Here is a 27,227-nt window from a genome sequence, read left to right as displayed (position 1 = left end):
GCAACCCTTTCTAGCTGAGCATCCCTAATCTTGCGGATTTATTAGTGCTGGTACCACGTGAAAAGTACCCATACCAGTGCCGCATAAAAGCTCCCAGTACACTCTATTAAGTGGTTGGTATTAGGAAGGGCATCCAGTCGTAGAAACCATGTCAAAACAGACACGGCGCCTGAACAGCCCTTCAGCTGGTCAAATCGTCCTGTCCATGCCAGCATGAAAAATGGATGTTAAATGATGATGATATATGAGGATGATATTGATGATGATGGTGGTGATGATGAAGCTGTAACTTCTTAAATTGAAAAGCTCAGCATTGTTAAATATTCTTAAAGAATTACCTTTGTGATAATGTAATTTCGTTAATAAAATAATTTGATCTCAGTTACTGCTTCTAGTGCCTCATTGTTATATATTTCTATCAGAAGAAAAGAAGAAAAAAAAAAAAAGAAAAGCCATTTTGTGTAATTAACACAATAGTTATTATTGATTAGATTGAGTTTAGCTTGAAGCTCTCCACATCAAGAATGAAAATAAATGTTAGCAGATCTGTCTTAAAAACAACAGTTTGCAGAGTATAAAGAGAAGTTGCTTGTTTTTATTGTCTTAAAATAATAAGCAGCGTAGCTGCAGTTGTGGTTAACCAGATTAAGGTATGGCTGTGTGGTTAAGAAACTTGCTTTGTAACCATGTGGTTTTGGGTTCAGTCCCACTATGCAGCCTCTTGGGCAACTGTCTTTTATTATATGCCTGGGTCACTCGATGTCTTGCTAGTGAATTTGATAGAAAAAAACCGTGTTGAAGCCCCAGTGTGTGTGTGTGTTTTGATTCTTATTGATTGACAACTGCTGCTGGTTTATGTCCCCATAGCCTGGCTGTTTAGCAACAGATTCTGATGAAATAAGTACTAGACTTAAAAAAGTACTGGGCTAGATTTGTTCGACTAAAACCGCTTCAAAATGGTGCTCCAGCATGGCCACAGTCTAATGACTGAAACAAATATAAAATCAAAGAGACCAAAAAAAAAAATTCAACTGTGGCTATTTTTATCTGTTAATCACATAGCGTACACAAAGCTGCTTTACTCAAAGAGTCTCTCATTTTAAGACAGTATGGTGTGATTCAAGGAAGATTTGGTTGCTATTTCTTTGCAACTCCGGTGACGTCATTGAGACTTATGTTTAAATTTCCTTGTTTGGCTTGTCCAGCTATCGCTAGATAAATGTGTAGGAACGGCTGTCTTAGAATTAATATAGATAGAAATAAGACTGTAATATCATCATTGAATATATCGGTCTTATATTTGATTAAATCTGCTGATTTTTATTCTTGAGCAAAAAAGGAAAATCAGATTTTTTTTTTTTTTTTTTTTCGTTATGAGAATATCAAGAATTTGTAAGAAAATCTGATTTATTTAATCGAGGTAGAGAAATGTCTAATTCCTTAACTTGGTGGTTCGTGTGGATAAAGGGAGATAACTCGTGAAGTGTTCGCTGATATTTTACAGGTTATTTTTCTCGTTTCGTTTTTTATGAAAATCTAAACCTTATTTTTATCGTCTGTTTAATTGAAGAATGTTTAGCGTGTGTATTTGTAAAACACGCATTCACACAATTTTCATTCATTTATTTGAAATTGAGGTTTCACTTGTATTGATTGCATTTACTCTCTGGCTTCTCTTAACACTCACCCACGCATTTGTATATGTGAATTCCAAGACATTTAACTTCTCAATGCAGTATTGAAATTTTTTTTTCTAATTTAAAGATTAAAATGTCATTCTTTCAATTCCATTGATTTTTTTTTTTTTTTAAATATTTACATTTCAAATATATCCAATCTCTAGATAATGTCAAACGAATTTGTGGTTACAGTAAAATTTAAATATTTATCTTACACGTGGATGAATATTTATACTTCGTTTTTTTTTGTTTTTTTTTAATTATATATATTTTTTGTCTTTATTGTTTTACATTAATATTCCTTTTATTCTTACTTTTACGGGCAGGATAGTTTATTTACTATTTTATTATATTTTTTGCAGTAAATGTTTTTAGACTTAAGCCATGGAGTAGGAGTAAGGCTTGTATTTTTTTTTGTCATATTTTGTTGGGGGCGGGGGACTGTCCAGCATGTATTTGTACATTGGCACAATGCAAATTTGGACTTGTAACCTGTGGTCAGCTATTTTACCTTCATAGCTTTTGGGGCAGGATAGTATTGGTCTCTTATGTTTGTTAATTGTTGTCATCATCATTATTTAACATCTGTGTTTCATTGCTAGCATAGATCCAACACTTTAACAGGGTCCACTAGGTCAAAGGACTGTATTATGCTCCAGTGTCGGCTTTGGCATGGTTTTTATGAGTGGTTTCCCTTTCAACCAACCACTTTACAGTGTGTGCTGCATGCTTTTTTTCATGCCACCAGCACTAGTGAGACCATCATACAGTTTACAAGGCTATGACCCCCAAGGGGCAACTTTATGCTTGGATATGAAGGACAAAAGATGGCTAAAAGTATGAGGGAAGGGGGCCTGAGCAGAACAAGTTTCTTGCTGTAATTTTAGAAGTGAGGGTAGGAAGTGTTCAAGTGGAATCTAGAAAAAGTTACAAAGTTCAGCATCAATCATGATCAATAATATTTCTGCCTTATCTGTCCCATCTTTTCTTCAAGCACAGTCTGTCTAAGATTACATTATTCATTGTCTCAATCTTAAAAAAAAAAAATCTTTGGTCATAGGTCTGACCATGGCTGGCCTGGGGCTAAACAGTAGCATCAACAATGATCCTTAGGTTCAGATTCACTGCCTGTGTATTTTATTCTCTTTCTTTAACTTTTCGACTGACACTCTTGATTTGCTGGCTACTCCACCTTTGATGCACTAACACACACTCTCTCTCTCTCTCTTTCTCTCTCTCTCTCTTTCTCTCTTTCTCTCTTTCTCTCTCTCTCTCTCTCTCTCTCTCTCTCTCTCTTCTTCACATTCAATACTGAATCACTTTTACCTATCAAATTCTTGAGTGGCATCTTATTTATTCCTCCTTTACATTCCACTACTTTAGTGCAGTTAAGGTGTTCCAAATAACGATAGAAATCGGTCATATGGCTTCATTCACCAATTCTTTACTGCCACATCACACATTTTGGAGGCTGGTGTCGTCATTGTCATCGTCATTTTTGCATCCATTTCGTCATGCTTGCATGGGTTGGACAGGTCTGCTGCACCACAGTCACTTGTTGGTGTCTCCTTTCCTAAATTATCTTCCTGAGATTCACATTCACTACTGTCCCCCCTACCCCTGGGGCATGTATTTCTTGTTCCTTCCCTTCTGCAGGTTCCTTTTCTTTCCAGTTTAATTGCTTTGCTCTTCTTTGCCCAACTCCCTCCATTCATGTGCAAGACATGTCGACACCAGTGCATTCTTCTTTCTTTTTATCTTCCGTTTTATCTATCAACTATTGTGCTCTGTTCACACACACTAATATTACACATCCAGTGGATCATACTTGCTTCATTTCTTTCCTGTATTCACACATCCTTCATGCCTGCTGCTTCATTATACTTCATACATAAGCATCATGCAATCTGCCCTTCATACATTGGGAGGTGTCCCTTTGTTGCTAATAGAGGCAATAACTCCCTGAATTTTTTCCTGCTCCATTCTTATGCTGGTTACTGTGTTTTAGAACACACAGCTCCACTATTAAGGTCACATTGATAACATAAGCTATCAGCTTCTTCTAAGAAGCCTTTGGAGCACTTGAAAGAATTTATTTCCTGAGTACTCTTCTTGATAATTATCACTAATGTATAGCATCTGCTGCATATGAAGTACTTCTCTTTCTACCTACCTATGATCCACTACATCTCTTGTGTACCCATAGCCTGCCTAAGGTACACTTTATGGAATTCTTACCTACTCCTTTTACACTTATCAATCATGGCCACTCCCCAGATGGCAAGTTAAGTCAATAGTAATATTGATTTCTTGCATAGGCATGAGAACAGAAATTTGTAGTGATAAGAACAGTTGTTTATATTTGACTGGGGTTTTACTTTATTGACCCTTAAAGGAATCAACCTAGGGTGCATTTGAACTCAGAATATAAAGACAGGCATAATGCTACTAAGCATTGTGCCAGGCATGCTAATGATTCTGCCAGCTCACCACCTTAATAATAATAATAATAGTAATAATAATAATAATAATAATAATGATTATGGTTTTTAACATAGACACAAAACCACAAATTTGCAAGAGGTGGGTAGTTGATTAAATTGACCTTCGAAATTGCCTCGTATTTTCCTGATCCTGTTGAGTGTCAGTCTTATTATATAATAATAATAATAGTAATGATAATAATAATTCTTTAAATTTTTTTTCTCCCTAGAGTTGATTATAACTTTCAGTAGTGGGATTGGACCAAAATTGTGACCAATATAGTCCCTACACTGATTTTTTTAAATGATTCCAATTTTTTTTATACAAAATTGACTTGGGCAGGATTTGAAACCAGAACATCATTTTATCCTATGCCATGTTACGCAGTCTGTAGTAGCCTTCATCGAAACTATTTCTATTGTCTATATAACAATGGAGCAATAGATGAGAAAATTTGGTTGAAATGCCTTTGACACTTTAGTATGGCAGTTCAAAGAAGTTTACGAAAGAAAAGTCGTTTTTGCTTTTGTACAAATTTTCTTTTTTTTCTTCTTTGGAGAATAGCTTTAAAATGTCAGCTGAACCTATGCAACTTCTCTTTCTGTGTGAAATTTTCTGTAAGATGTCAGCAACTCGTTTGATCTAATATTGGTCTGGGAAATGAAATTTGCAATTATTCATAGCATGCATGTGTGTTACATGTAGATGTTTCTTCTTTGGAACTGGACCTTGAAGTGTGTAAATGCTATTAAATAACAGCTGGTAAATAATGAGTTAAAAACGCCTTTTGGATAGAAAAGGTTGAAGGGTGGCTGTGGCACATGAATCTATGTCTCTTAACCCTTTGGAGACAGGGCTTCATTAAGAGTTTCGGTGCCAAGAAGAAGAAGGAGTCCTTTTCACAAGCCCCTACAGAGAGTGCATTTATTTAAAAAAGGAAATTATAAAAATAAAGTAATTAGTATAGGCACAGGAGTGGGTGTGAAGTAAGTAGTTTGCTTACCAACCACATGGTCCCAGGTTCAGTCCCATTGCGTGGCACCTTGGGCAAGTTTCACTCTTTTTTATACAATTCCTAATAATATTGAATTATAAAAATAAAATAGGATCTTTTTTAATCATTGAATAGTTATGGACGTCCACCTGAGTAAAGTAGGAATCCAAGGGAGTCCATACGCAAAAAGTGGTAGGGAATCACTGATCCACGTGCTACTTTAGCAACTCTATCATCCCCCCCTCCTATGTATGACTATTGGCACTGTTTGTGGTTGTCTCAAAATCAACAAATGCATTTGTTTCATGGCCAAACATTGAACTGACAACATTGACATAAGGAGGTCACGGAGTTATTGGAAGGGAGGTAGAGAGGATAAGAGATGACTAAATTGGCTGGTATTTATCATTCCCATTATGAAGAAAAGCAAAGTTGACTCTGGTACAATTTGAATTCAAGAATGTGAAAGAATGTAGTAACTAAATATTCTATTTTAAAAGAATTAAACTTTTATTTTTATCGGTTCTATATAATTGAAACCATCTAAATAGCCAAATATATCTCCAGCACATCTGTGGTACTATACCCTAAAACTAAACCAAAATGTACTGCATTTTACATTAATTTCCCATTTGGATGATCCACAACTCTCAAAAGACCCCTTGAATGTAAATTTTTTTTTTTTTCTAGCATGTTCCCCTACAGTTTTATAGCATCTGATGAATACCTGACTGCAGTTAAGGAGTACCAAGATTTTATCCATTCTCATGATATGAATATCATATCCTACTAACAATTCGATCAGAATCATTAGCACACTGGGCAAAATGCTTAGCGACATTTCATCCGCCTTAACGTTTTGAGTTCAAATTCTGTCAAGATTGACTTTGCCTTTCATCCTTTCGAGGATTGACAACTGGGGTCGATGTACTCAACTTGCCCTCTCCCCCTAAATTGCTGGTCTTTTGCCAAAATTTGAAACCCAAAACTATGTCCTACTTGCTGAGTTATAAATGGCAAGGTATGAGTATGCAAGGAGCTTTCTGTGAGAGTTTTAATACTGATATAGTGGCAGGGATGTGAATCACAGTTAAGGAGAAATTTGAGTCTTTGAGGAGGAAATTAGGGCGTGGATGTAAATTCTGAGTAGAAATTATAGAGACTTGTGTTATGTTTTTTTTTTTTGCGGTTGCTCTGTGTGTGCGTCTGTTCAAGAGTGGGGAACAACAACAACTTTTTTCTATAAATTTTACTGTTGTATACATTTTTTTTTTTTTTTTTTTTTTGGTTAATTAATTGCCTACTTGACTATGAGACATCTTAAGATAGATCCACTTGAGTTTCGGTTGAATCATTGACTTACTCTTTGTTCTTTATTCTCTTTGTTTTCAGTTTGATTTACAAGATACGAAGAGCAGCAATGGTACATTTGTCAACAACAAGAGACTTACCATGGGTTCTGATGAAAACCCTTCCAGAGAAATTTTCTCTGGAGACATTATACAATTTGGAGTTGAGGTAATGGAGAATAATAGAAGAGGGGAAAAAAGTAAGTAACACTTGATTTTGCTATTGAGTTTTTGGTCTGTTTGTTACAATTTCATCTGAAGTTGGGTGATGATGAGGATGAAGTTATTTTTGGTTCCCAAACTTTTGTTGTGAAACCCTTTTGTGATTTTTTTTTTAAAATCCCGGAGCCTTTATCTATGTTTGCCAATCAACTCTTGCTTTCCTAATTGTTATAAATCATTAAATGAGATAATTAGTTTTTTTTTTCTTAGAGAAGTAGATGATTTATTCATTTAAAAGAATATATAGCTTACTATTATGAAATAATGGTAAATACTTATTTTCATATATATATATATATATATATATATAAATAAGGAAATATAGTCTTATATTTTATTAAAAGACTATTTTGCGGAATCCCAGAATTTTCCTTACAGAGCTCTGCAGGTGTTTGGAACCCATTTCATGAAATATGGGTCTAGTGTGATATTGGCCACTTATTTAGCCATATATATTGACCATTTAAATAAAATTATATATTCACCAATGCGGTGTTGAGCACTCATTTCATCATTTGACATTTACGTGTGTGTACATATATATATATATATATATATATATATATATGTATAAAGTGCCTGATAAAGCTCAGCAAGCATGCTACAAAATCAAAAATTTAAAATACAGTTTCCTTAAATTTCTTTTATTACATTTATATTTCTCTCTTACAAACTGAAAAGGGAGCTTGACAAAAGTAAATTAAATTAGCATAGAATAATGGTTTCATATTTTTTTATAAAGATCTAAACTGTTAATATGAATGTGAAAGAGATAGTTGAATAACTGTAAACCTACTTTTGGGCCATCCTGTGTATGTATATATATATATATATATATATATATATATTTGATACTTTCATTTTTGTTGGAATTTATGAAATGGAGAATTATTATACAATGATGTATTCAAGACTTGCATCCTCATCTTGGTAGTTATAGTCACAACTGTTTTGGCTGTGGTACCACTCTGGCCTTCTTCAAATGCCTGTCTTATATTTAGCAGATTCAATGGCCACGGGCATTGCTGTGTGGTCTAAGAGTTTGCCTCACAACCACACCTTTTCATGTTTAGTCCATTTATGTGGAATTTGGAGTGGTATCTTTTGTTATAGTTCTGGGCTGACCAAAACCTTGTGAGTAGATTTAATAGCTGGAAACTGAAAGAAGCCTTTTGTGTGTGTGGTAAGAAGCTTGCTTCCCAACCGCATCGTTCTGGGTTCAGTCTCACTGTGTAACATGTTGGGCAAGTGTCTTCTACTATATCCTTGGGCTAACCAAAGCCTTGCAAGTGTATTTGGTTGATAGAAACTGAAGGAATCTTGTCATATGTATATATATCTATGTGTCTTTCTGTTTGTTCATTCCCCACCACCACTCAACAACTGACGTCAGTGAGTTTACGTCCCTGTAACTTAGTGGTTCAGCAAAAGAGACTGATAGAATAAGTACTAGGCTTTACAATAAAACAAAATGTCCTGGGGTTGACTTTTTGACTAAGACCCTTCCAGGTAGTGCTTTAGTATGGCTGCAGTCAAATCACTGAAACAAGTAACTCACACATACTCACTCGCTCACTCTCACTCGCACATACTCACTCTCACTCGTTCACTCTCACTCGCTCACTCTCACTCACTCACTCACTCACTCGCACATATTCATTCACTCACTCGCACATACTCACTCACTCACTCGCTCATGCAAATACATACACGCACACACATGTGCATACATACACTCACACCACAAAAGTCATTTTTCCATTTTAAGTAAAAATTATCTTGACAAGTTGGTTTCTGACTGAAGAAGATTGGCTGCCAGAATTACACGTCCATTACAACTACTTTAACCTAAATACTGGGAATAGTTTGGGTTTACCAACTTAATATTGCTCCTTACAGCACAATTTCCTCTGCTTATGTGGAATGACGTTTAAATCTCATTAACTTAAAAAAAGAGAGAGAAAAAAAAAAAGAACAAAAATAAAAGCGAACGTTTCCTTTTCCTTTTTACACTTGTCTGTTTTGTTGTTTATTGACAACCTAGTTATGTGTGCGTGAACGAAAGAGCGAGAAAAAGAGAGAGAGAGATTAAAGAGCTACTGTGAATGCTTTATGCTTGTGTTTGTATATGAAGGCAGAGCTGTTTTTCTATCCCCCTACTGGCTAATGTAAACTTCCCAGAATGTTGTGTTTACCTTATACAGCTGTGTGTGTGTGTGTGTGTGTGTGTGTGTCTAAGCATGGGCACTGCAGAATGGTAGTAGTAAGCTGTAGTGGCAAGCTCAAGTCTTTAATATGGGTTCATTTCCACATTCGTGCCATTTCAGTTTTCGCTATGCACTTAACTCTTAGATCTTGTGCTTTCCAAACACAAGTCTGTTATTGTTGAGTACCAGGCTGATCCTGTGATCAAATGCTTTCTAGCCATGGCCATCTTGTCTTTTTAGAGCCATGTCATCACCATAGGCTTTCTGTAGATATTGATGACAACTGCCCATTTCTTTTATCTTATTTCAGTCATTGGACTGTGGTCATGCTGGGGCACCACCTTGAAAGGTTTACTTGAACAAATCATCCCCAGTATTTTTTAAAGCCAAACAAGCCAAGACTTGATGTGGGAGTGGGTGGTTGGTAATATTACACACACACACACACACACACACACACACACACACACACACACACACACATACATATCCACACAGAACAGGCTTCCACACAGTTTCTGTGTACCAAGTTCATTTACAAGACATTTGTTGTCTCAGGGATGTAGTAGTAGATGCTTGCCTAAAGTTTCATGCAGAAGGACTGAACCTGAAACCATGTGGTTACACAGCAAGCTTCTTTAGCTACACCCCCATGCTTTGGAGAACCATACAATGTTTTGTCTTCTGCTATAGCCCTGGGCCAACCAAAGGATTTGGTAGGCTGAAACCTACAGAAGCCCATCGTGCATACCTATATGTATAGTCTCAATTTGTAGTATCAACAATGAATCACTGTCATTCCCCACCATTATGTATCTGTTCTGAGCTGTTGTGATTGAGCTATGGGTATCCGTGTTCAATCTCCTCAAGCTGCACTTAGCCATACTACTGTCCAACCTTGATTAGGGGAATAAAGCACCTGTGTGACACCATGTAAATGCACCCCTGTGGTGTCATGTAACAGCACTCAGCACACTCTGTAAAGTGGTTGGCATTAAGAAGGGCATCCTGCTGTAGAAACCATGCCAAATCAGACAGGAGTCTGGTGCAGCTCCCCAGGTTGCCAGCTCTGGTCAAACTGTCCAACCCATGCCAGCATGGATAGCAGACATTAAATGATGATGATGATACATTACCTAATATCCAGCAGGCTGTAATTTGAAGGTGATTTAGCTTTATTCTTGGCTCATATTCAAAGTCAGTAACAAGGATGCCAAATTTTGTTTTTTCTTTTCCTTTAATAGTTTATACACTAACAATAGTTAGGTATCAGAATCAGTCACCTAGTGTTGGTTAGTATTGCCATAAACCAAAGGCAGCGAGACCTCTTACTGAAAATGTTAGTTTTCATTTTTATCTCTCAGCTCAGCACTATAAATACAGCTTCTGTATCCTCCTCATCATCGTTGTTTTAATGGTTATTTTCCCATGCTTGCAAAGGGCTGATGGAATTTAAGGGAGATCCGTTTCCTTTTCTTTTTGTTTTTCTTTTTGTTTTGTTACGACTAGTTCCTCTTTCTGTGGCCAACTCTCGTCTTTTATCAAGTAGGGTAATATTTCCCTGTGGCCGGATATGTTTTCATGTAAGATTGGAAACAAACCCCACTGCATGATAATGTGACTTTTATCACATGTTACAATTATCACACAATGTTGAGTCAAGGGGACATCAACTCTCTTTCTCTCTTTCTCTCTCTATCTCTCTCTCTCTCTCTCTCTCTCCCCCCTTTCTCGCCCCCTTCTCTCCCTTTCTAGCCCCCTCCTTGCCCCAACCCCCTTTCTCGCCCCTCTCCTCACTCTTTCTTGCCCCTCTCCTCACTCTTTCTTGCCCCTCTCCTCTCCCTTTCTCGCCCCTCTCCTCTCCCTTTCTCGCCCTTCTCCGGTCCTTATTCTATCTGTATCTTTTGCTGAACTGCAAAGTTGTGGAGTGAGGGTAAACGAACCAACACCAGTTGCAAAGTCATGTGCGGGGGAGACACACCCACTCACTCTTCACCATATATATATATATATCTCTCTACACACACATTCATCACCATATAATATATATATATATATATATATATATATATAATCCATACACACACACACAAACTTCCACACAGCTTCCTCCTACCAAATTTATTCACAGGGCATTGGTTGGCCCAAGGCTATAGTAGATGATGCTAGCCCAAAGTGCCATGCAGCGGGACTGAACCTGAAACCACATGGCTGTAAAGTGAGCTTAACCACACAGCCATAGCAAAGTAAATAAATAAAGCCCCAAATGGGGATTGAACTTCTACTCACTGCACTCATATTTTATGCACCTCATGTTAATTATGAGTATGGTATACTAAATGTGCTTGTAGTTTTTATTTATTTTTATTTTTCCTTCATAGTTTTGTCTTAAAATGTCTTTGTTCTTTGTCCTAAAGAAAACATTATTTTGTAGTCATAAACTCTGTTTTACAGTCTTTGTTCTGCTGCAGATTTCAATTGAGTCGTACATGCATATTCTGGAATGGTTACAAATATTTCCATAATGGTACAAGCATTTCTTTGCTCTCTTCAACTTAGCTACTTCACTTGAACAAAAAGTGGTCAGATTAACCTAAGGAATGATCAGCTTATTCAATTAGTCATGTTAATAAAATGACATGTGTTGGGTCAGGGCAGGGTGCAAATGCACACATACATGTATTGACATTGTGCGTGTATATACAGATGTGTATGCATATACATGGGCACATATGTATCATCATTGTGTGTGTGTGTGTGTGTGTGTGTATATATATATATATATATATATATATATATATATATATGCAGAGAAACTCTGCCAAATTAGATTGGAGCCTGGTGTTGCCATCCGGTTTCACCAGTCCTCAGTCAAATCGTCCAACCCATGCTAGCATGGAAAGCGGACGTTAAACAATGATGATGATACATGCATGCACATGTATCGTCAGTGTGTGTGTATTTGTGTGCATATATACACGTGTATTGTCATTGTGTGTGTGTGTATATATATATATATATATATATATATATATATATATATATATATATATATATATATATATATATATATATATATTTTTCATTTTTCATTTTATCTAGTTTCAGCTCATGAGCTGCGGCCATGCTGGTACACATATATGGTCATTGTGTGTGTATATGTATGTGCATATGCATGCACACACATGTATTGTCATTGTGCGTTTGTGTGTATATATATGTGTGTATATATATATATATATAAATTTAATGCTGATTTATCTGTTTTTATGTGTTTTGTAGCCAATTATCTTATAAACTGATAAGCCTTTGATAAGTGCTACTGTGTTATCTTGAATTACACAATTATATATATCAAAGTTTTAACTATCTGTAATCATTAGAGCATTGGGTGGAATGTGTTTCAAAATGTGTTTTGATTCTCTGAACAGCAATTTCAAATCGTGCTTAGGTCAACTTGGCTTTTCTGCTGTTCACTGTTAATAAAGTTTTAGCCCAGTGCTTGTGTAGCCCAGTGCTACTCTGTGTAGCCCAGTGCTTGTGTAGCCCAGTGCTTGTGTAGCCCAGTGCTTGTGTAGCCCTGTCTTATTTCAGCTGTCATTCTGTATGTTCTGTTTGATCACAGTTGTGACGACTGAGAGGATATCTGTGTCCACCAAATCCGCCTCATTTGCATGACACCTCCATCGTACTTTTATCCTGTGTATCAGAATAACTAAACTGTCACTATCTGTTACTGATGTAATTCTGTAATTTATCCACATATGCAGCTCCACTTAACGTTCACTCATTCTGCATTCTACTTACTTCTCTTAAATGTTGACTATATTTATCAATCCATATACATTCACATTTTATCATTTAAGCCTGTTTACTATCATTTTATCTTCGTTACCATCGTCTTCTATGCTGGCATGGGTTGAACAGTTTGACAGGATCTGGCGAGCTACAGGACTGCACCAAGTTTCAGTATAAGCTTTGACATGTTTCCTATGGCTTGATGCCCAATTCTATCTCACTATACAGTGTGTAATGGGTGCTTATTTCATGCCAGTGGCACTAGTAAGACAGGAAAGAACACAGGAAAAGGGAGGACTAATGGGGGTGGTATTTGAGGGGGAGGAGGTGGCTTTATGCCAGGTGTTGAAAGGCTAAAGTATGATAGAAGGATAAGTACAGGTGTCTTGTTATAGAGTAGATGTATGACTACCCCACGTTATTATCAGGATGGGTGGTGGTAACTGGATGATGGTAAAGATGGTGGTGATAGGGTCTTCTTGCATCTCTTTTAATTGCCTTAATCTATGCATCAAGGACATTCACCAAAACTAATCATACTTACATGATTGTAGTTGAAGATTTGAATGTTTTCCATTGTTTTTGAGTTCTGTTTACTCCATTCACTCTGATTTAGTTGGTGTTGAAGCTGAAAGCCTTGCATTTCCATTGATTTGCTACATCATCATGATGCTCACCAACTTTACCACCTTCATCACTATCACCACCGCCACTACATCATCACTATCTAAATCTTAATTTTATTCCTCTGTTCCTTAATCTCTGCATCAGCACCTGACGTATGTGACTGGTGCCTGCATGAAAAGTCTGTAAATATCACATTTAACCAGATTTCAACTTAACCTTAACCCCAGATCATAGAAATCTGCTAGCTGGTTTCTATGATAGCTTATCTTGATGAGTTGTCTGATTAATTAAGACAAACTGTCATCCATTTGTAATGGCAAAGCTAAGATTCTGTTCTTTTTGTTATGGTCATATATATTTTTGTTTTCTCTAATATCTAGCCAGAACCCTAGCTCACACTTGTGGCTCGCTAGAAAATGTCTGGAAGTTTAAGAGGGGAGGAAAAAAAAACTCCAACTCCAAAGCATTATGTCTTTGAATCCAACTGTTGATGCTGACAATCCTATGACAGTCCCACAAACCAAAAATAATACAAGGAAGGCAAAATATGCTTCCATTCCAAGTGTAGCTAACAATCATTCCTTTCCAAGTATAGACATGTTTTTCAGATGCTATTTCAAGAACATTTCTATCAACTTCTCTCTCCAGCTTCCTTTTCCTCCCAACTGATAACAGCAACTCTGTCATCTGTTTTACTTCCAGCACTACTCCTAAAATCTGACAAAGCCCCACCTGCTTAGTTGCTTCTGTCGTATCAAAGTAGCTACTATAGTTGCCCAGTTTGGAAAGTCAGCTGTTTTCTAAATTCTACGGAACACATTACAGAAAACTAGCTGACATCTTGGCCTTTATCCTCTGGCACTATTGATTTAAGCCAAACTCTTTGTTTTGACTGTTATTTTGGATTTCAGTCATAAGAAAACCATGTGTTTCATAAACAGAGCAGATCCCAATAACTGCTTTTTAACCTTGTTTCCTTGCGTTGCCATCATCCTGTTTCTATTAAATTTACTCTATTTTCAGCTTGTTTACTCTTACACAGAATTATTTGATCAGCTCTATGCTTTTTCTTTAGGCATCACGACTTAAGAGTGAAGGAGCATTTGTACCCCTTCATCCCATGTTAGACTACCATCTCAAAGTTCTTCAGCTTAAATCTTCTACAGAAGTTGCTTTAAGTATTGGAGACATGCCGGCATTCTGTATTCATCTAATTGCTAGGAATTTGCAAATCCTCTGCAAATGTTACACGAGATAGTAGGCTGGCAGCCTATTCTGGAAGAGATTTACTCCTCATTTACTCAGTGTCAAGATATTTGCTCTAAACCTTGGCGCTTAATCCTTTAGCATTCAAATTTCTTTGTCAAATTTATTGCTTATCTATTCACATTCTTCTGAATTTATCAAACATTTTGTAGCTTCAAGATTTCAATGGTGTGTTTGTATAGCTTTAGAATGACATTCTAGGGTACGTGTGAGAGGTTGGATCTGGTCAGTTTTAACATAAAGCAGGTTGGATTTGGGGGCTGGATATGGCTGGATTAAATGCAAGAGGGTTAAATTAATTTACATTTACTTGTCGCTCCAAGAACTACTCCATTGTGTCTCTCCCTTCTGTATTCAATATTTCTATTTAACACTGTCAACCTTTCACAAAGAAAACTTTATTGGTTCTTAAAGCTGTTTAAACATAGTTGCTAAATTTTCATTTAAAAAACAAAATCCCTATTATCATTTTATTGGTTTTAAATATTAGGACATCTTTAGGCCAGGGGTAGGGAAACCCCTTCCTGCAGGTGCAGTTGTTCCTGCAAGCCTGTTTTATTGTGCCCCGCAGGCTGATAAATGTACAAAATATAGTGGATTCTTTAACCACAAAATTTATACAATATCTGTATGCCTATTTGCAACATTCGTCGCGTTTCTACTATGACTTAAAATGGTCAAACTCAAACAGAAATCGTCCGGTAATTGTCATTTGAATGGAAATTTTGTTTTCACTATAAAACACGTATTGCTAGGTTTGTGCCACCCCCTTGAAACCCATCTACACTCTAGTTAGCTGTAAAATATAGAATACCTCATAAATAATATAAGCATCCTAAATTCGGTGGTGGTGTTTATGAAGATGTTACATGTTAATTTAATGCGTTAAACTTATCGTTATTAATGTATATTGAATTATACATAGATATATACAAGATTTACACGGATATAAGAGTTAGAACTAATGATCCCCTTACGGACCATTTTCTTAGGAAATTTTTGCCTGCCACACTAAAAAGTTTCCCCACCCCTGTTGTAGGCACAGGCATGACTGTATGGTTCAGAAGCTTGCTTCCCAACCGTGTGTTCTTGGGTTCAGTCCCACTGTGTAGCATCTTAAGCAAATGTCTTTAACTACATTCCCAGGCTGACCAAAGCCTTGTGAGTGGATTTTGTAGATGGAAACTGAAAGAAGCCAATCGTGTGTGTGTGTGTGCACTTGACATCATGTGATGGTTGTAGATGATCATTGCTGTCATACAAGTGAGGTTATTTGTTTCCAGTCTTCCCACGGAAAACCTGTCTGGCCAAGGGGGAAACATTACCTTGCTTGAGAACAGGTGAGTGTTGGTCACAAGAAGGGCATCTCAGATGTAGAAAATCTGCCTCAACAAATCCTGCCTGACCCATACAAGCATGGAAAAGTAGTCCTTAAAGGATGATGTTCACAAACTCAAAGGCCATAGTTACAATATTGTAACCAAATACTCTGTTTAAACAGATCTTCCCAAACAAAGACTACAATTCCTAAATAACACCAACAATCCCTCCCTGTGCCTTCTCTTCTTGAACACAAAGGCACAAAATTAAAAAAAAAAGTGTTTTATATCTTTTGATTAATTTTTATTTAGAACTTTTTAGTCATAGGCTATAATTAGATCTATTATCATTATTAACACCCATTGAAATGATAAAAGTCTGTTGTTTGGGGTGTGGTTGTTTCGTTTCTGGTGAGAGGATATCTAAATGAATTATCAACATTTTGTCCTTTACATTTCCTTTTTATTATTATTATTATTTTTTTTGTTTCTTCTTTTCTGATTCAGAGTCTGTAACTTTATCATTACCATTTGTCCGTGTATATTTATATAGATTTAGGCTAAACATACATCTGTAGTGCTTCTTGCTACTACTACTCACTAAGAGAAGATCATTTTCCATTTCCCCTTTCCTTGGTGGTGAAGAATAGCTGAAATGACGTATACTGTATATATTCAATAGAATAACATAACAAAAAAATTCTCTCACAGTATTTTTGAACACCTAGCTTCACCTAAGGTAAATATTCTTTTAATCTTTTACCTGGAGAGTAAAGTTTTTGTTGTATCTTGGGCTGTAAATGGTTGTATTCATAAACTCCTCAATGCTATTAAGATCCAGATCGAGATTTATACTATTGCTGTTTTAATGTGAAGGTGCATAGCTCAGTGGTTAGAGCGTCGAGCTTACGATCGTGAGGTTGTGAGTTTGATTCCCGGACCAGGCTGTGTGTTGTGTTCTTGAGCAAGACACTTTATTTCACGTTGCTCCAGTTCACTCAGCTGTAGAAATGAGCTGCGACATCACTGGTGCAAAGCTGTATCGGCCTTGCCTTTCCCTTGGATAACATCAGTGGTGTGGAGAGAGGCGGCTGGTATGCATGGCCGACTGCTGGCCTTCTACAAAGAACTTTACCCAGACTTGTGCCTCGGGGGGTAACTTTCTAGGTGCAATACCATGGTCATTCAGGACTTAAGGGGTCTCCTCCTCCTCCTCCTCCTAATGTGATTGGGTGTCATTAAAATTGAATGTTCTGTTTCTAGTTGCTTGCAATCATTCATCACCATCGTAATTAAATGTCCATTTCCCATGCTTGCATGGGTCAGACAGAATTTATTGAGGCAGGTTTTCTATAATCAGATGCCCTTCTTTTTGCCAATCCTCACCTCTTTCCAAGCAAGGTAACGTTTCCCCATGGTCAGACATGTTTCTGGGGAATATTAGAAATGAGTGGCATTGCCTATATGACAGTGACACTTGTTTACAATAATCATGTGATGTCAAAACAAGGGGACACAGCACATACATGGCTTCTTTCAGTTTCTGTCTCCAAAGTCATTCACAAGGCTGGAACCATAGTAGAAGGCACTTTACCCAAGGTGTCACATTGTGGGGTTGAGCCAGAAACCATGTTTTGGAAAGTAAACTTCTCAACCAGACTATATAGGTATGAAATACTAGTCTTTATCATCACTAATGGTTGAAAAATATGTACAAAGTGGTATGTACAAAAGATGGAAGTGCCTAGGAAGTTTATTGCTAAAGGTTTTTATCTGATTTGTTTATAAGAAATAGTGACCAGAAACTTGTAAGCTCTGGGCAAGCTAAATTTATGATGTGGGTGTATTATTCTTGCTTGTGTACAGTCTCATTTCTTTTACTCCTCTTGCTCAAGATATCCATGACTCCACTAAATAATGTAGCCCTAGATACACTATGTATGAAAAAAAAAAGTTTGGTCACAGCAAGTCTGACCAGGGTTGAACAATAGCAAACTGTTCTGCTCTTTTGGTTTGTTTCAGAAGGAAGTGTTTGATTATGGAATTTACCCTTGCTTTCTCAGAGGAAAAAAAGAGAAAAAAATGTTTTTTGAATGTTACTTTTGTTGAGAAGTTTCACAGGATATAGGATGTGGTTCTGCTTCTTTTAAAGCAAGAATTGCTATAAACTAGAAGATATTTTGTGATGCAAATGATTCCATTTTATTTGTAACTCGTTTTAGAAGATAACAAAAAAAAAGAAAAAAAGAAAGAAAAACAGGCTGTCATCCAGTTCAGTACATTTTAGTTATTATGTCAGCTAAATCTGCTGATTGAGTTTTTTTTTTTTTTTTTTTTGTGCGCAAACCTTAAAAGCAGATGGTTTAGAAATGTGAGGAATGTGTCCTTCAGCATTAATGTTTGCTGAATGATATTTATGTGGAGCACAGTGAAAAAAAAACTTCAGAAGGTATGAAACTTTAAATATGCTGCAGAAGTGTTTCCATTTAAAAAATTATGTTTCATTGTATTTTATATGCCATATGTTTTGTGAACAATAACACCGTTGGTTATTAGTTTCTGTTGGGCTCAATCATGCATTTCTAGTATCATGATCACCAATAGCATATCTGTGTAACTTTAGCGGACTAGATGCTACGAGACATTGGGTTATTGCCAGTTTTTCTCACTGAAGTGTATATCTTTCACCAGTACTCATATTTGTACACACATGTGCATACATGCGTACATGCACACAAGTCTTGCTCAAATTTCTCTCAACCAGATTTTACTCAGAAGGCAGTAGTCAATACATGGCTATAGTAGAAGACCCTTAGCCAAAGTTCCACACATTTGGATGAAACTCAGAACAATGGTGTTTGTGAAACATATTCCTTAATTACACAGTCAGGCTTCCATCCAAGTTGTGAATGGAGGCAGAAATTTCACTCCTTATTTCTCATTAAGTTTCATTTTAGGGAAATCATTATTTCAAAACTATTCTGGGTTCAGCAATGTGGCATCCCACCCTTAATATTGACGGCAGCACATTCAAAGTACTACTATTGGACCCAAGGAGTGGGAGAGGGGATTGCATGAGTTTAAAATTGTTTTTGTGAAATTGTCCCACCCATCTATTGTACTCGTCAACACCTGGCATAAAAGCACCACCTGCACTCAGTTGAAGAGGCTTTTCCCTTTTTTTCCTTTTCTTTTTTTCCTGTCTTGCAAGTTATTTGTTGACGTCACTAATGTTGGTTTTTTAAAAAAGTAACCCCACCCCATACATTTTGTAAAATGATGGGCATTTGGAAGGTTTGGAAAGGCATTCAGTTGTAGAAAAGTTGACATTCAAGCCTGATGCAACTCTGACTTGTGGGTCCTGTCAAACTGTCTAATCCATGCCAGACTGGAGAACAGATTTTAAATGATTATGGTGGTGATGATAATGACAAATGTAAATGCTACGTAATAATGACATTAAGGACAAATATGGAAGACATAGTGTATTTTTAAGAGTAAATTTCTTGGAAGCTACAGTTCAAGTTTGTGGCTTTACAGAACAAAACGGGGACAATTGCAGAGGAGGAGAAGTGCAGTAAAAAGAAAAACGGGTTTGATGACTGTTGTAATACAACAGTTACTGGTAGTTAATTATATCTTGAGGTAATCTGACAGGGAAGGTTATCAAGTGACAAGCTAGCTTGTCTACAAAAGAAGGGAATACAAGTAGAAAAATGTTTGATTGATAGCTGTCAGAATATGTACCTGTGTGTGTGTGTGTTCCATGGGGGTGGAGGCTTAGATCCTCTGGAGAGCTTGTTCTCCTTTGTTTAATAGTTTCTGAAACTAAGAAGAAGTACTATCCCTTAAATACTTTTGAAGGTTCTACAAACATTTGCCTGTCCGTGGTGACTGTGTGGTGAAAGTGATATGTATGAGAACTTGAGCAATGATAATGAAAATTATTTCTTAAGAGAGCAAAGCAATTAAGATGATAACGATGATGACAGAAGTGAGAGAAACAGAAAGTATTTCTCTGGTACTTAACGTACAAAGGATATAATGTGTGTGTTGTTTGATTAGGAAGATGCTCTGTTGACTGATAGGCCAAGGTTGGTGTATATAAAGAAGAGAAAATTAGAGTTGATGTTTAGTCCTAGGTAAACCCTGATCAAGTAGATCTACCATCAAATGCATTCTAGCAATGATCAGACCTTTTCTTTTTGTACATGATTTAAAGAGGTTTTTTCTTTCTTTTTTTTAATGGAGACATTGGTTTTAGATTCACTCTCAATGTGTATGGTACCTTGAGCAAGTGTCTTCTGCTGTAACACCCAGACAAACCAAAGCCTTGTGAGTGAATCTAGTAGATGGAAACTGAAAGAAATCCATCATAAGTGTGTATATGTGTGTTTATGTTTGTGTCTCCTTGTTTTGACACTGCATGAGAGATGTGAGCAAGTGTCCCTGTCATACAAGGCGCATCATTCATTTCCAACATCCTTTGTAAACATGCCTGACCATGGAGAAACCTTTCCTTGCTTGGAAACAAGTAAGGGTTGGTGATAGGAAGGGTATCTGGTTGTAGAAAATCTACAATAAACTCCATCAGATCCGTACAAGTATGAGAAACTGGACATGAAAATGATGATGATGATGATGATGTCACTAGGGTTTGATTTGAGGAAATCTTGGCTACTATTTCTAACCAGCCAAGTGACCATGTAGAAGATCCTTGGCTTGTTTATGATGTAATAGAGAGGTGTTTTAATGAAAGTCAGTTCTTAGTTACATTGAGTGCAACTGTATGAAAGGATGTTTGTTTGGATCCATGCCAGATTGCTGCTCCTCAAGCACTGTGAGTTACTGAATCAAGAATAGAGTAAGAGAGAGAGAGGGAGATGTTAGTGGATCACATCCTGTGAAGAGTACTACATTACGTCTAAGGCTTAGTATGAGTGCTGGCTCTCATAAAGTTGTTGCTGCTGCTACTGTTGAGTGGCTTTATGACTACATATGAAGTAGGTGAAGGTGTGGTCTTGTGGTTAAGGAGCTTGCTTGCCAACCATGTGGTCTTGGGTTCAGTCCCACTGAGCAGCTCCTTTGACTAGTGCTTTCTACTGCAGTGTCAGGCTAACTAAACCTTGTGAGTGAATTTGGTAGATGGTAAATGAAAGAAGTGTATGTGTGAAAGAAGAGCATGTGGCTGAGTGGTTAGGGTGTTTGGCTCACGAGTGTAAGGTCGTGAGTTCGAAACCGGGCAGTACATTGTGTCCTTGAGCAAGACACTTTATTTCATGTTGCTTTAGTCTATTCAGCTGGCAAAAATGAATGGGACTTGTATTTCAAAGGGCCAGCCTTGTCACATCCTGTGTCCTGCTGAACCCCATCCCCTGAGAACCACGTTAAGGGTATGCATGTCTGTGGAGTGCTCAGCCACTTGCAAATTAATTTCACGAGCAGGCTGTTCCATCAATCAGATCAACTGAAACCTTTATCGTTAACTGACAGTGCCAGTTATGTATGTGTGTATGTACCTTTGTATGTACATGTGATGGTTGTAAATGAGCATCACTGTCATACAGGTGGGGTTTTTGCTTCCAGTTTTCCTTGAAAAACCTGTTTAGAAATGGAAAAATATCAGTTTGCTTGGAAAAAAAAAGTGAAGGCTGGTGACAAGAAGAGCATCTGGCCATAGAAATCTGCTCCATCAAATTCTGCCTAACTCGCACAAGACTGAATCATCATCATCATCATCATCGTTTAACGTCCGCTTTCCATGCTAGCATGGGTTGGACGATTTGACTGAGGACTGGTGAAACCGGATGGCAACACCAGGCTCCAGTCTAATTTGGCAGAGTTTCTACAGCTGGATGCCCTTCCTAACGCCAACCACTCAGAGAGTGTAGTGGGTGCTTTTACGTGTCACCCGCACGAAAACGGCCACGCTCGAAATGGTGTCTTTTATGTGCCACCCGCACAAGCCAGTCCAGGGGCACTGGCAACGATCTCGCTCGAAAATCCTACGGGAGCCAGTCAGGCGGTACTGGCAACGGCCACGCTCAAAATGGTGCATCTCATGTGCCACCCGCACAAGAACCAGTCCAGGGGCACTGGCAATGATCTTACTTGGCTTGCCGGGTCTTCTCACGCACAGCACATTTCCAAAGGTCTCGGTCAGTAGTCATCGCCTCGGTGAGGCCCAATGTACGAAGGTCTTGCCTCACCACCTCAGCCCAGGTCTTCCTGGGCCTACCTCTTCCACGGGTTCCCTCAACTGTTAGGGTGTGGCACTTTTTCACGCAGCTATCCTCATCCATTCTCACCACATGTCCATACCAGCGCAATCGTCTCTCTTGCACGCCACAACTGATGCTTCTAATGTTCAGCTTTTCTCTCACGATACTTACACTCTGACGGGTATTCACATTGACATTACACATCCAACGGAGCATACTGGCTTCATTCCTTGCGAGCTTACGTATGTCCTCAGCAGTTACAGCCTATGTTTCACTACCATGTAGCATGGCTGTTCGTACGCATGCGTCATACAGTCTGCCTTTTACTCTGAGTGAGAGTCCCTTTGTCGCCAGCAGGGGTAAGAGCTCTCTAAACTTTGACCAGGCTATTCTTATTCTAGCAGCTACACTTTCAGCGCACCCACCCCCACTAACTTGGTCGCCCAGATAGCGGAAGCTATCGACTACCTCTAGTTTTTCACCCTGGAATGAGATAGAAGTTGTTACCTGTTTGTTTACACTCTTTATTGCACCTGAACATCTGCCACAAACAAAAACTAACTTGCTAGTTAACCTGCCTTTGATGTTGCTGCACCTCTTATGTGTCCATAGCTTGCACCGGGTACATCTTATAGAGAGATATATATATATATAAAGGAATACAAAAAATGGGACAAGAACGGCTGGTTATACTCGAGATTGCTCCAATCTGGCCAGCCGCAAGGCAAAACTAAGCTAATAGCACTAGATTTCTTGGAAGAAAGCAGCGAATGTATACAAAAACAAGGACAGAAAAAAAATGGAGAAATGGTACACAAATACAAATAACAAGACATTAACAACAGGTGTCTTTCGACTAAAGACGAATTAAATTAAGCTGGCGTGTGTGGAAGTGAAGCCTTACGGCAGAGACATATGAGGTTTTTTCACGCTGACTACTTGATAAATTCTTATAAAGAATTTATCCTATATTATATTATAAATAATTAGAATATATTCAGTGCTGAATATCATTCTGTATAAGCACATGTTACCGAGATGCAATCTGGATAAATTCAAATCTCTTTCAGGGATATATAATTGTGAACAAAAGTCATTGTTACTGTGATGGCTACATCGTGGTAGGTTGATTCTTGTTTATTTTTATATATCTTAACCATACGTGTACTGATGAACAAAAGAATACAGGTTACTTCACAGTTTTTTTCTGTATTTGATTGAGAAACCAGTGGTCTACCGTTGAGTTAAATGTTTTTAAGAGATAAAATTTTGAAAAGTTGCATTCCCTCGCTTTCGGTAAATATGTTACTTATTTTGGTAGTTTTTTTACTTATTTAGTCCCTCGATAGCGTGAGGTATTAATACACAGTTAATGCCCTTTTTATATATATTTAAATATATCTATGGAGAAACGATGAATCTTTCCATTACGAAATTTTTCGTTATTTTTTCATTATGAGGTTTTTTCACGCTGACTACTTGATAAATTCTTATAAAGAATTTATCCTATATTATATTATATATATATCATCATCATCATCGTTTAACGTCCGCTTTCCATGCTAGCATGGGTTGGACGATTTGACTGAGGACTGGTGAAACCGGATGGCAACACCAGGCTCCAGTCTGATTTGGCAGAGTTTCTACAGCTGGATGCCCTTCCTAACGCCAACCACTCAGAGAGTGTAGTGGGTGCTTTTACGTGTCACCCGCACGAAAACGGCCACGCTCGAAATGGTGTCTTTTATGTGCCACCCGCACAAGCCAGTCCAGGGGCACTGGCAACGATCTCGCTCGAAAATCCTACAGGAGCCAGTCAGGCGGTACTGGCAACGGCCACGCTCAAAATGGTGCATCTCATGTGCCACCCGCACAAGAACCAGTCCAGGGGCACTGGCAACGATCTTACTTGGCTTGCCGGGTCTTCTCACGCACAGCCCATTTCCAAAGGTCTCGGTCCGTAGTCATCGCCTCGGTGAGGCCCAATGTACGAAGGTCTTGCCTCACCACCTCAGCCCAGGTCTTCCTGGGCCTACCTCTTCCACGGGTTCCCTCAACTGTTAGGGTGTGGCACTTTTTCACGCAGCTATCCTCCTCCATTCTCACCACATGTCCATACCAGCGCAATCGTCTCTCTTGCACGCCACAACTGATGCTTCTAATGTTCAGCTTTTCTCTCAAGATACTTACACTCTGACGGGTATTCACATTGACATTACACATCCAACGGAGCATACTGGCTTCATTCCTTGCGAGCTTACGTATGTCCTCAGCAGTTACAGCCCATGTTTCACTGCCATGTAGCATGGTTGTTCGTACGCATGCGTCATACAGTCTGCCTTTTACTCTGAGTGAGAGTCCCTTTGTCGCCAGCAGGGGTAAGAGCTCTCTAAACTTTGCCCAGGCTATTCTTATTCTAGCAGCTACACTTTCAGCGCACCCACCCCCACTACTAACTTGGTCGCCCAGATAGCGGAAGCTATCGACTACCTCTAGTTTTTCACCCTGGAATGAGATAGAAGTTGTTTCCTGTTTGTTTGCAGTCTTTATTGCACCTGAACATCTGCCACAAACAAAAACTAACTTGCTAGTTAACCTGCCTTTGATGTTGCTGCACCTCTTATGTGTCCATAGCTTGCACCGGGTACATCTTATAGAGTTACTACCTACTCCTTTTCTACATACTGAGCAGGGCCATCTACCTGAAGGGGTTTGTGTTTTATCTACCTTCCTACTTATTAGGATTTTGTTAAATGATAATGATAAAAATGTGATTTGAAGGAAATTTAGCTGCTATTTGTAGCCAATATGGAAACGCCTATGCAGCCACTGTATAGACTTTTCTACATTGGCTTAAGGTCGAATAGAGACCTGCAACATGATATATTTTACTACTGCAAGCAACAGTAAAATGCTTTTAGAATTTACTCAATGTCTTCTGTAGGACTAGTTATCAGCATTGGATTACAGATACGTTACAGAAACCAAAGATAGATAAGACACTTTAGTTTAGTGAACTGTGTGTGTGTGTGTTGTATGTGGAGGGAGTTGGAGGTCAGTGACAGGGTCATGCAGCTACCATTAGGCTGTGGCGGTGGGGCTGGCGAAGGGACAGATAACTACTGCAGACATATTTTACTTGCACAGCTACAGCTAACAAATTTCTTAAGAACAACCAGAAGGCTTCTGAATGGCTGACTGACTTGCTAGAAGTATTAGTCATGTAAACCTTTAAATCACATGCTACTATCTTTAATAAAGAAGGACATACTGAACAATGTAGGCTATAATACACACCCACCCCACACATGAACAGGTGTAATAGTTTTAGTCAGAATGTCTTTGATCACAAGTCAGCTCAATTAGGGCCGACCTTAGGCTAAATTACAGCTACCAAACTTCTGGTTAGATGACATATATATATATATATATGTATATTATCATCATTTAGTGTCTGCTTTCCATGCTGGCATGGGTTAGATGGTTTGACTGCAACAGGTAAGCTGAAGAGCTGCACCAAGTTTCAATCTGATTTGGCATGGTTTCCACACCTGGATGCCCTTCCTAACACCAACCACTTCAAGAGTGCAATGGATGCTTTCTACATGCCATCGCCACAGGTACCAGTTACATGACACTGGCATTGGACACAACTATGATTCCATTTAACTCGATGTGTCTTCTGGAGCATGAACCTATCACCAAAGGTCTTAGTAACTTTTCACTTCCGTGAGGCCCAACAATTGAAGGGTGCTTTGTATGTGCCACTGGCACAGGTGCCTATTACATGACATTGGCCATGAGTATGGTTTCACTTGGCTTGACGTGTCATATATGAGACCCTTTTATGTTATGTAAAAGGGAAGATAGATATAAATCAGGTCCCCCCCCCCCCCAATATAGGTTCTTTATATGTTGACTAACATCATAATATTCGTTGAGACAACAATAGTTGGTATGGGTTCAATCTATGCTCTGTCTTTATTCCCTGCACTGTTTGTTTCGGGCTCAAAGGCTGTTACTGTTTAGCTCCAGATTAGCATTGATCGAACAGATCTATGATCAAAAGACATTCCACTCCAACCAGCTCTTCTTATTTTCAGATAAGATGCATTGAGAACCCCTTAATCTAATGCATATTTTTTTTTTTTTATATATATATATATAGAAATTTTTAGGACTTAAGGATGAGATTTAGCTGCTATTTCTAGCTTTTGTTTCGACCATGTTAGGGGTTGCTCTTTAGCTTGCTTGCTCATGCTTAGTACACAGAGGAGGAATTAGGACAGGAAGTGAGGCATAGTATGACTGCGACGGGTATTTATGCCAGAACGTGATGGGAGGTTTGCTAAAGTAGTATTTTATGATGGCAAAGAGGGAAGACGGGAACAGAACTCGATAATTGCCTTAGAAATGGAGAAAGAATATGATTTTGGTGTGCTTATAATACAAATAGCATTTTCTACGATACTATATTATGTTTCTCTGTCATTGACACAAGTGCAACAGACTAAGATGGTGAATATGCTTTTTAGTGAACTCTGGGTATTTGTAGTCACTGACTGTTTTGAGCTGAAGTGCTTTTTTTATTTTCTTTCTTGTAATGTGTATACGCATGCAACAAAAATAGCTTAGTTGCAACAAGGAGGAAGTGGTTTTTAAGGAGTGGTGGCCATTCAAAATACTTGGCTTATGTAGGCAATTGTTCATTAGCTGAATGAATGGTGTGGTTCCATTGTTATGGGAATCAGTAATATGAATAGGATTAAAACCTGTATCATGTGGGTGGGTATGGAGTACTTGGTTTATTATTATTATTATTATTGTTATTATTATTGGGAACGTGGTGAGCTGGCAGAATTGGTAGCATGCTGAGCAAAATGCTTAGTGGCATTTCATCTATCCTTGTGTTCTGAGTTCAAATTCAGCCATGGTTAACTTTACCTTTCATTCTTCTGGGGTTGATGAAATAAAGTACCAGTTGTGCTCTGGGGTCAACGTCATTGATTAACCTCCCTCCCCCTCCCCAAAATTTCAGATCTTGTGCTTGTAGTAGAAATG

At 38.1% G+C, this 27,227-nt stretch overlaps 1 protein-coding gene across 12 annotated transcripts in view; it reads left to right on the top strand.

The window, feature by feature from the left end:
* Nucleotides 1–27,227, top strand: part of LOC106869515 (uncharacterized) — a 185,206-nt gene that overhangs the window by 94,841 nt on the left and 63,138 nt on the right. For all 12 annotated transcript variants that reach the window (XM_089363421.1, XM_089363424.1, XM_089363417.1 and 9 more), the window contains one exon: nucleotides 6,550–6,706. In XM_089363421.1, the coding sequence (XP_089219547.1) occupies nucleotides 6,550–6,706 (157 nt within the window). The remainder of the gene's footprint in view (nucleotides 1–6,549; nucleotides 6,707–27,227) is intronic.

The sequence above is a fragment of the Octopus bimaculoides genome, chromosome 15, assembly GCF_046866305.1.
Source record: "Octopus bimaculoides isolate indiv1 chromosome 15, ASM4686630v1, whole genome shotgun sequence".
NCBI classification, from domain to species: domain Eukaryota; kingdom Metazoa; phylum Mollusca; class Cephalopoda; order Octopoda; family Octopodidae; genus Octopus; species Octopus bimaculoides.
Note: the sequence above shows the minus strand (reverse complement) of the source record. Positions and strands in the feature narration are given on the sequence as shown.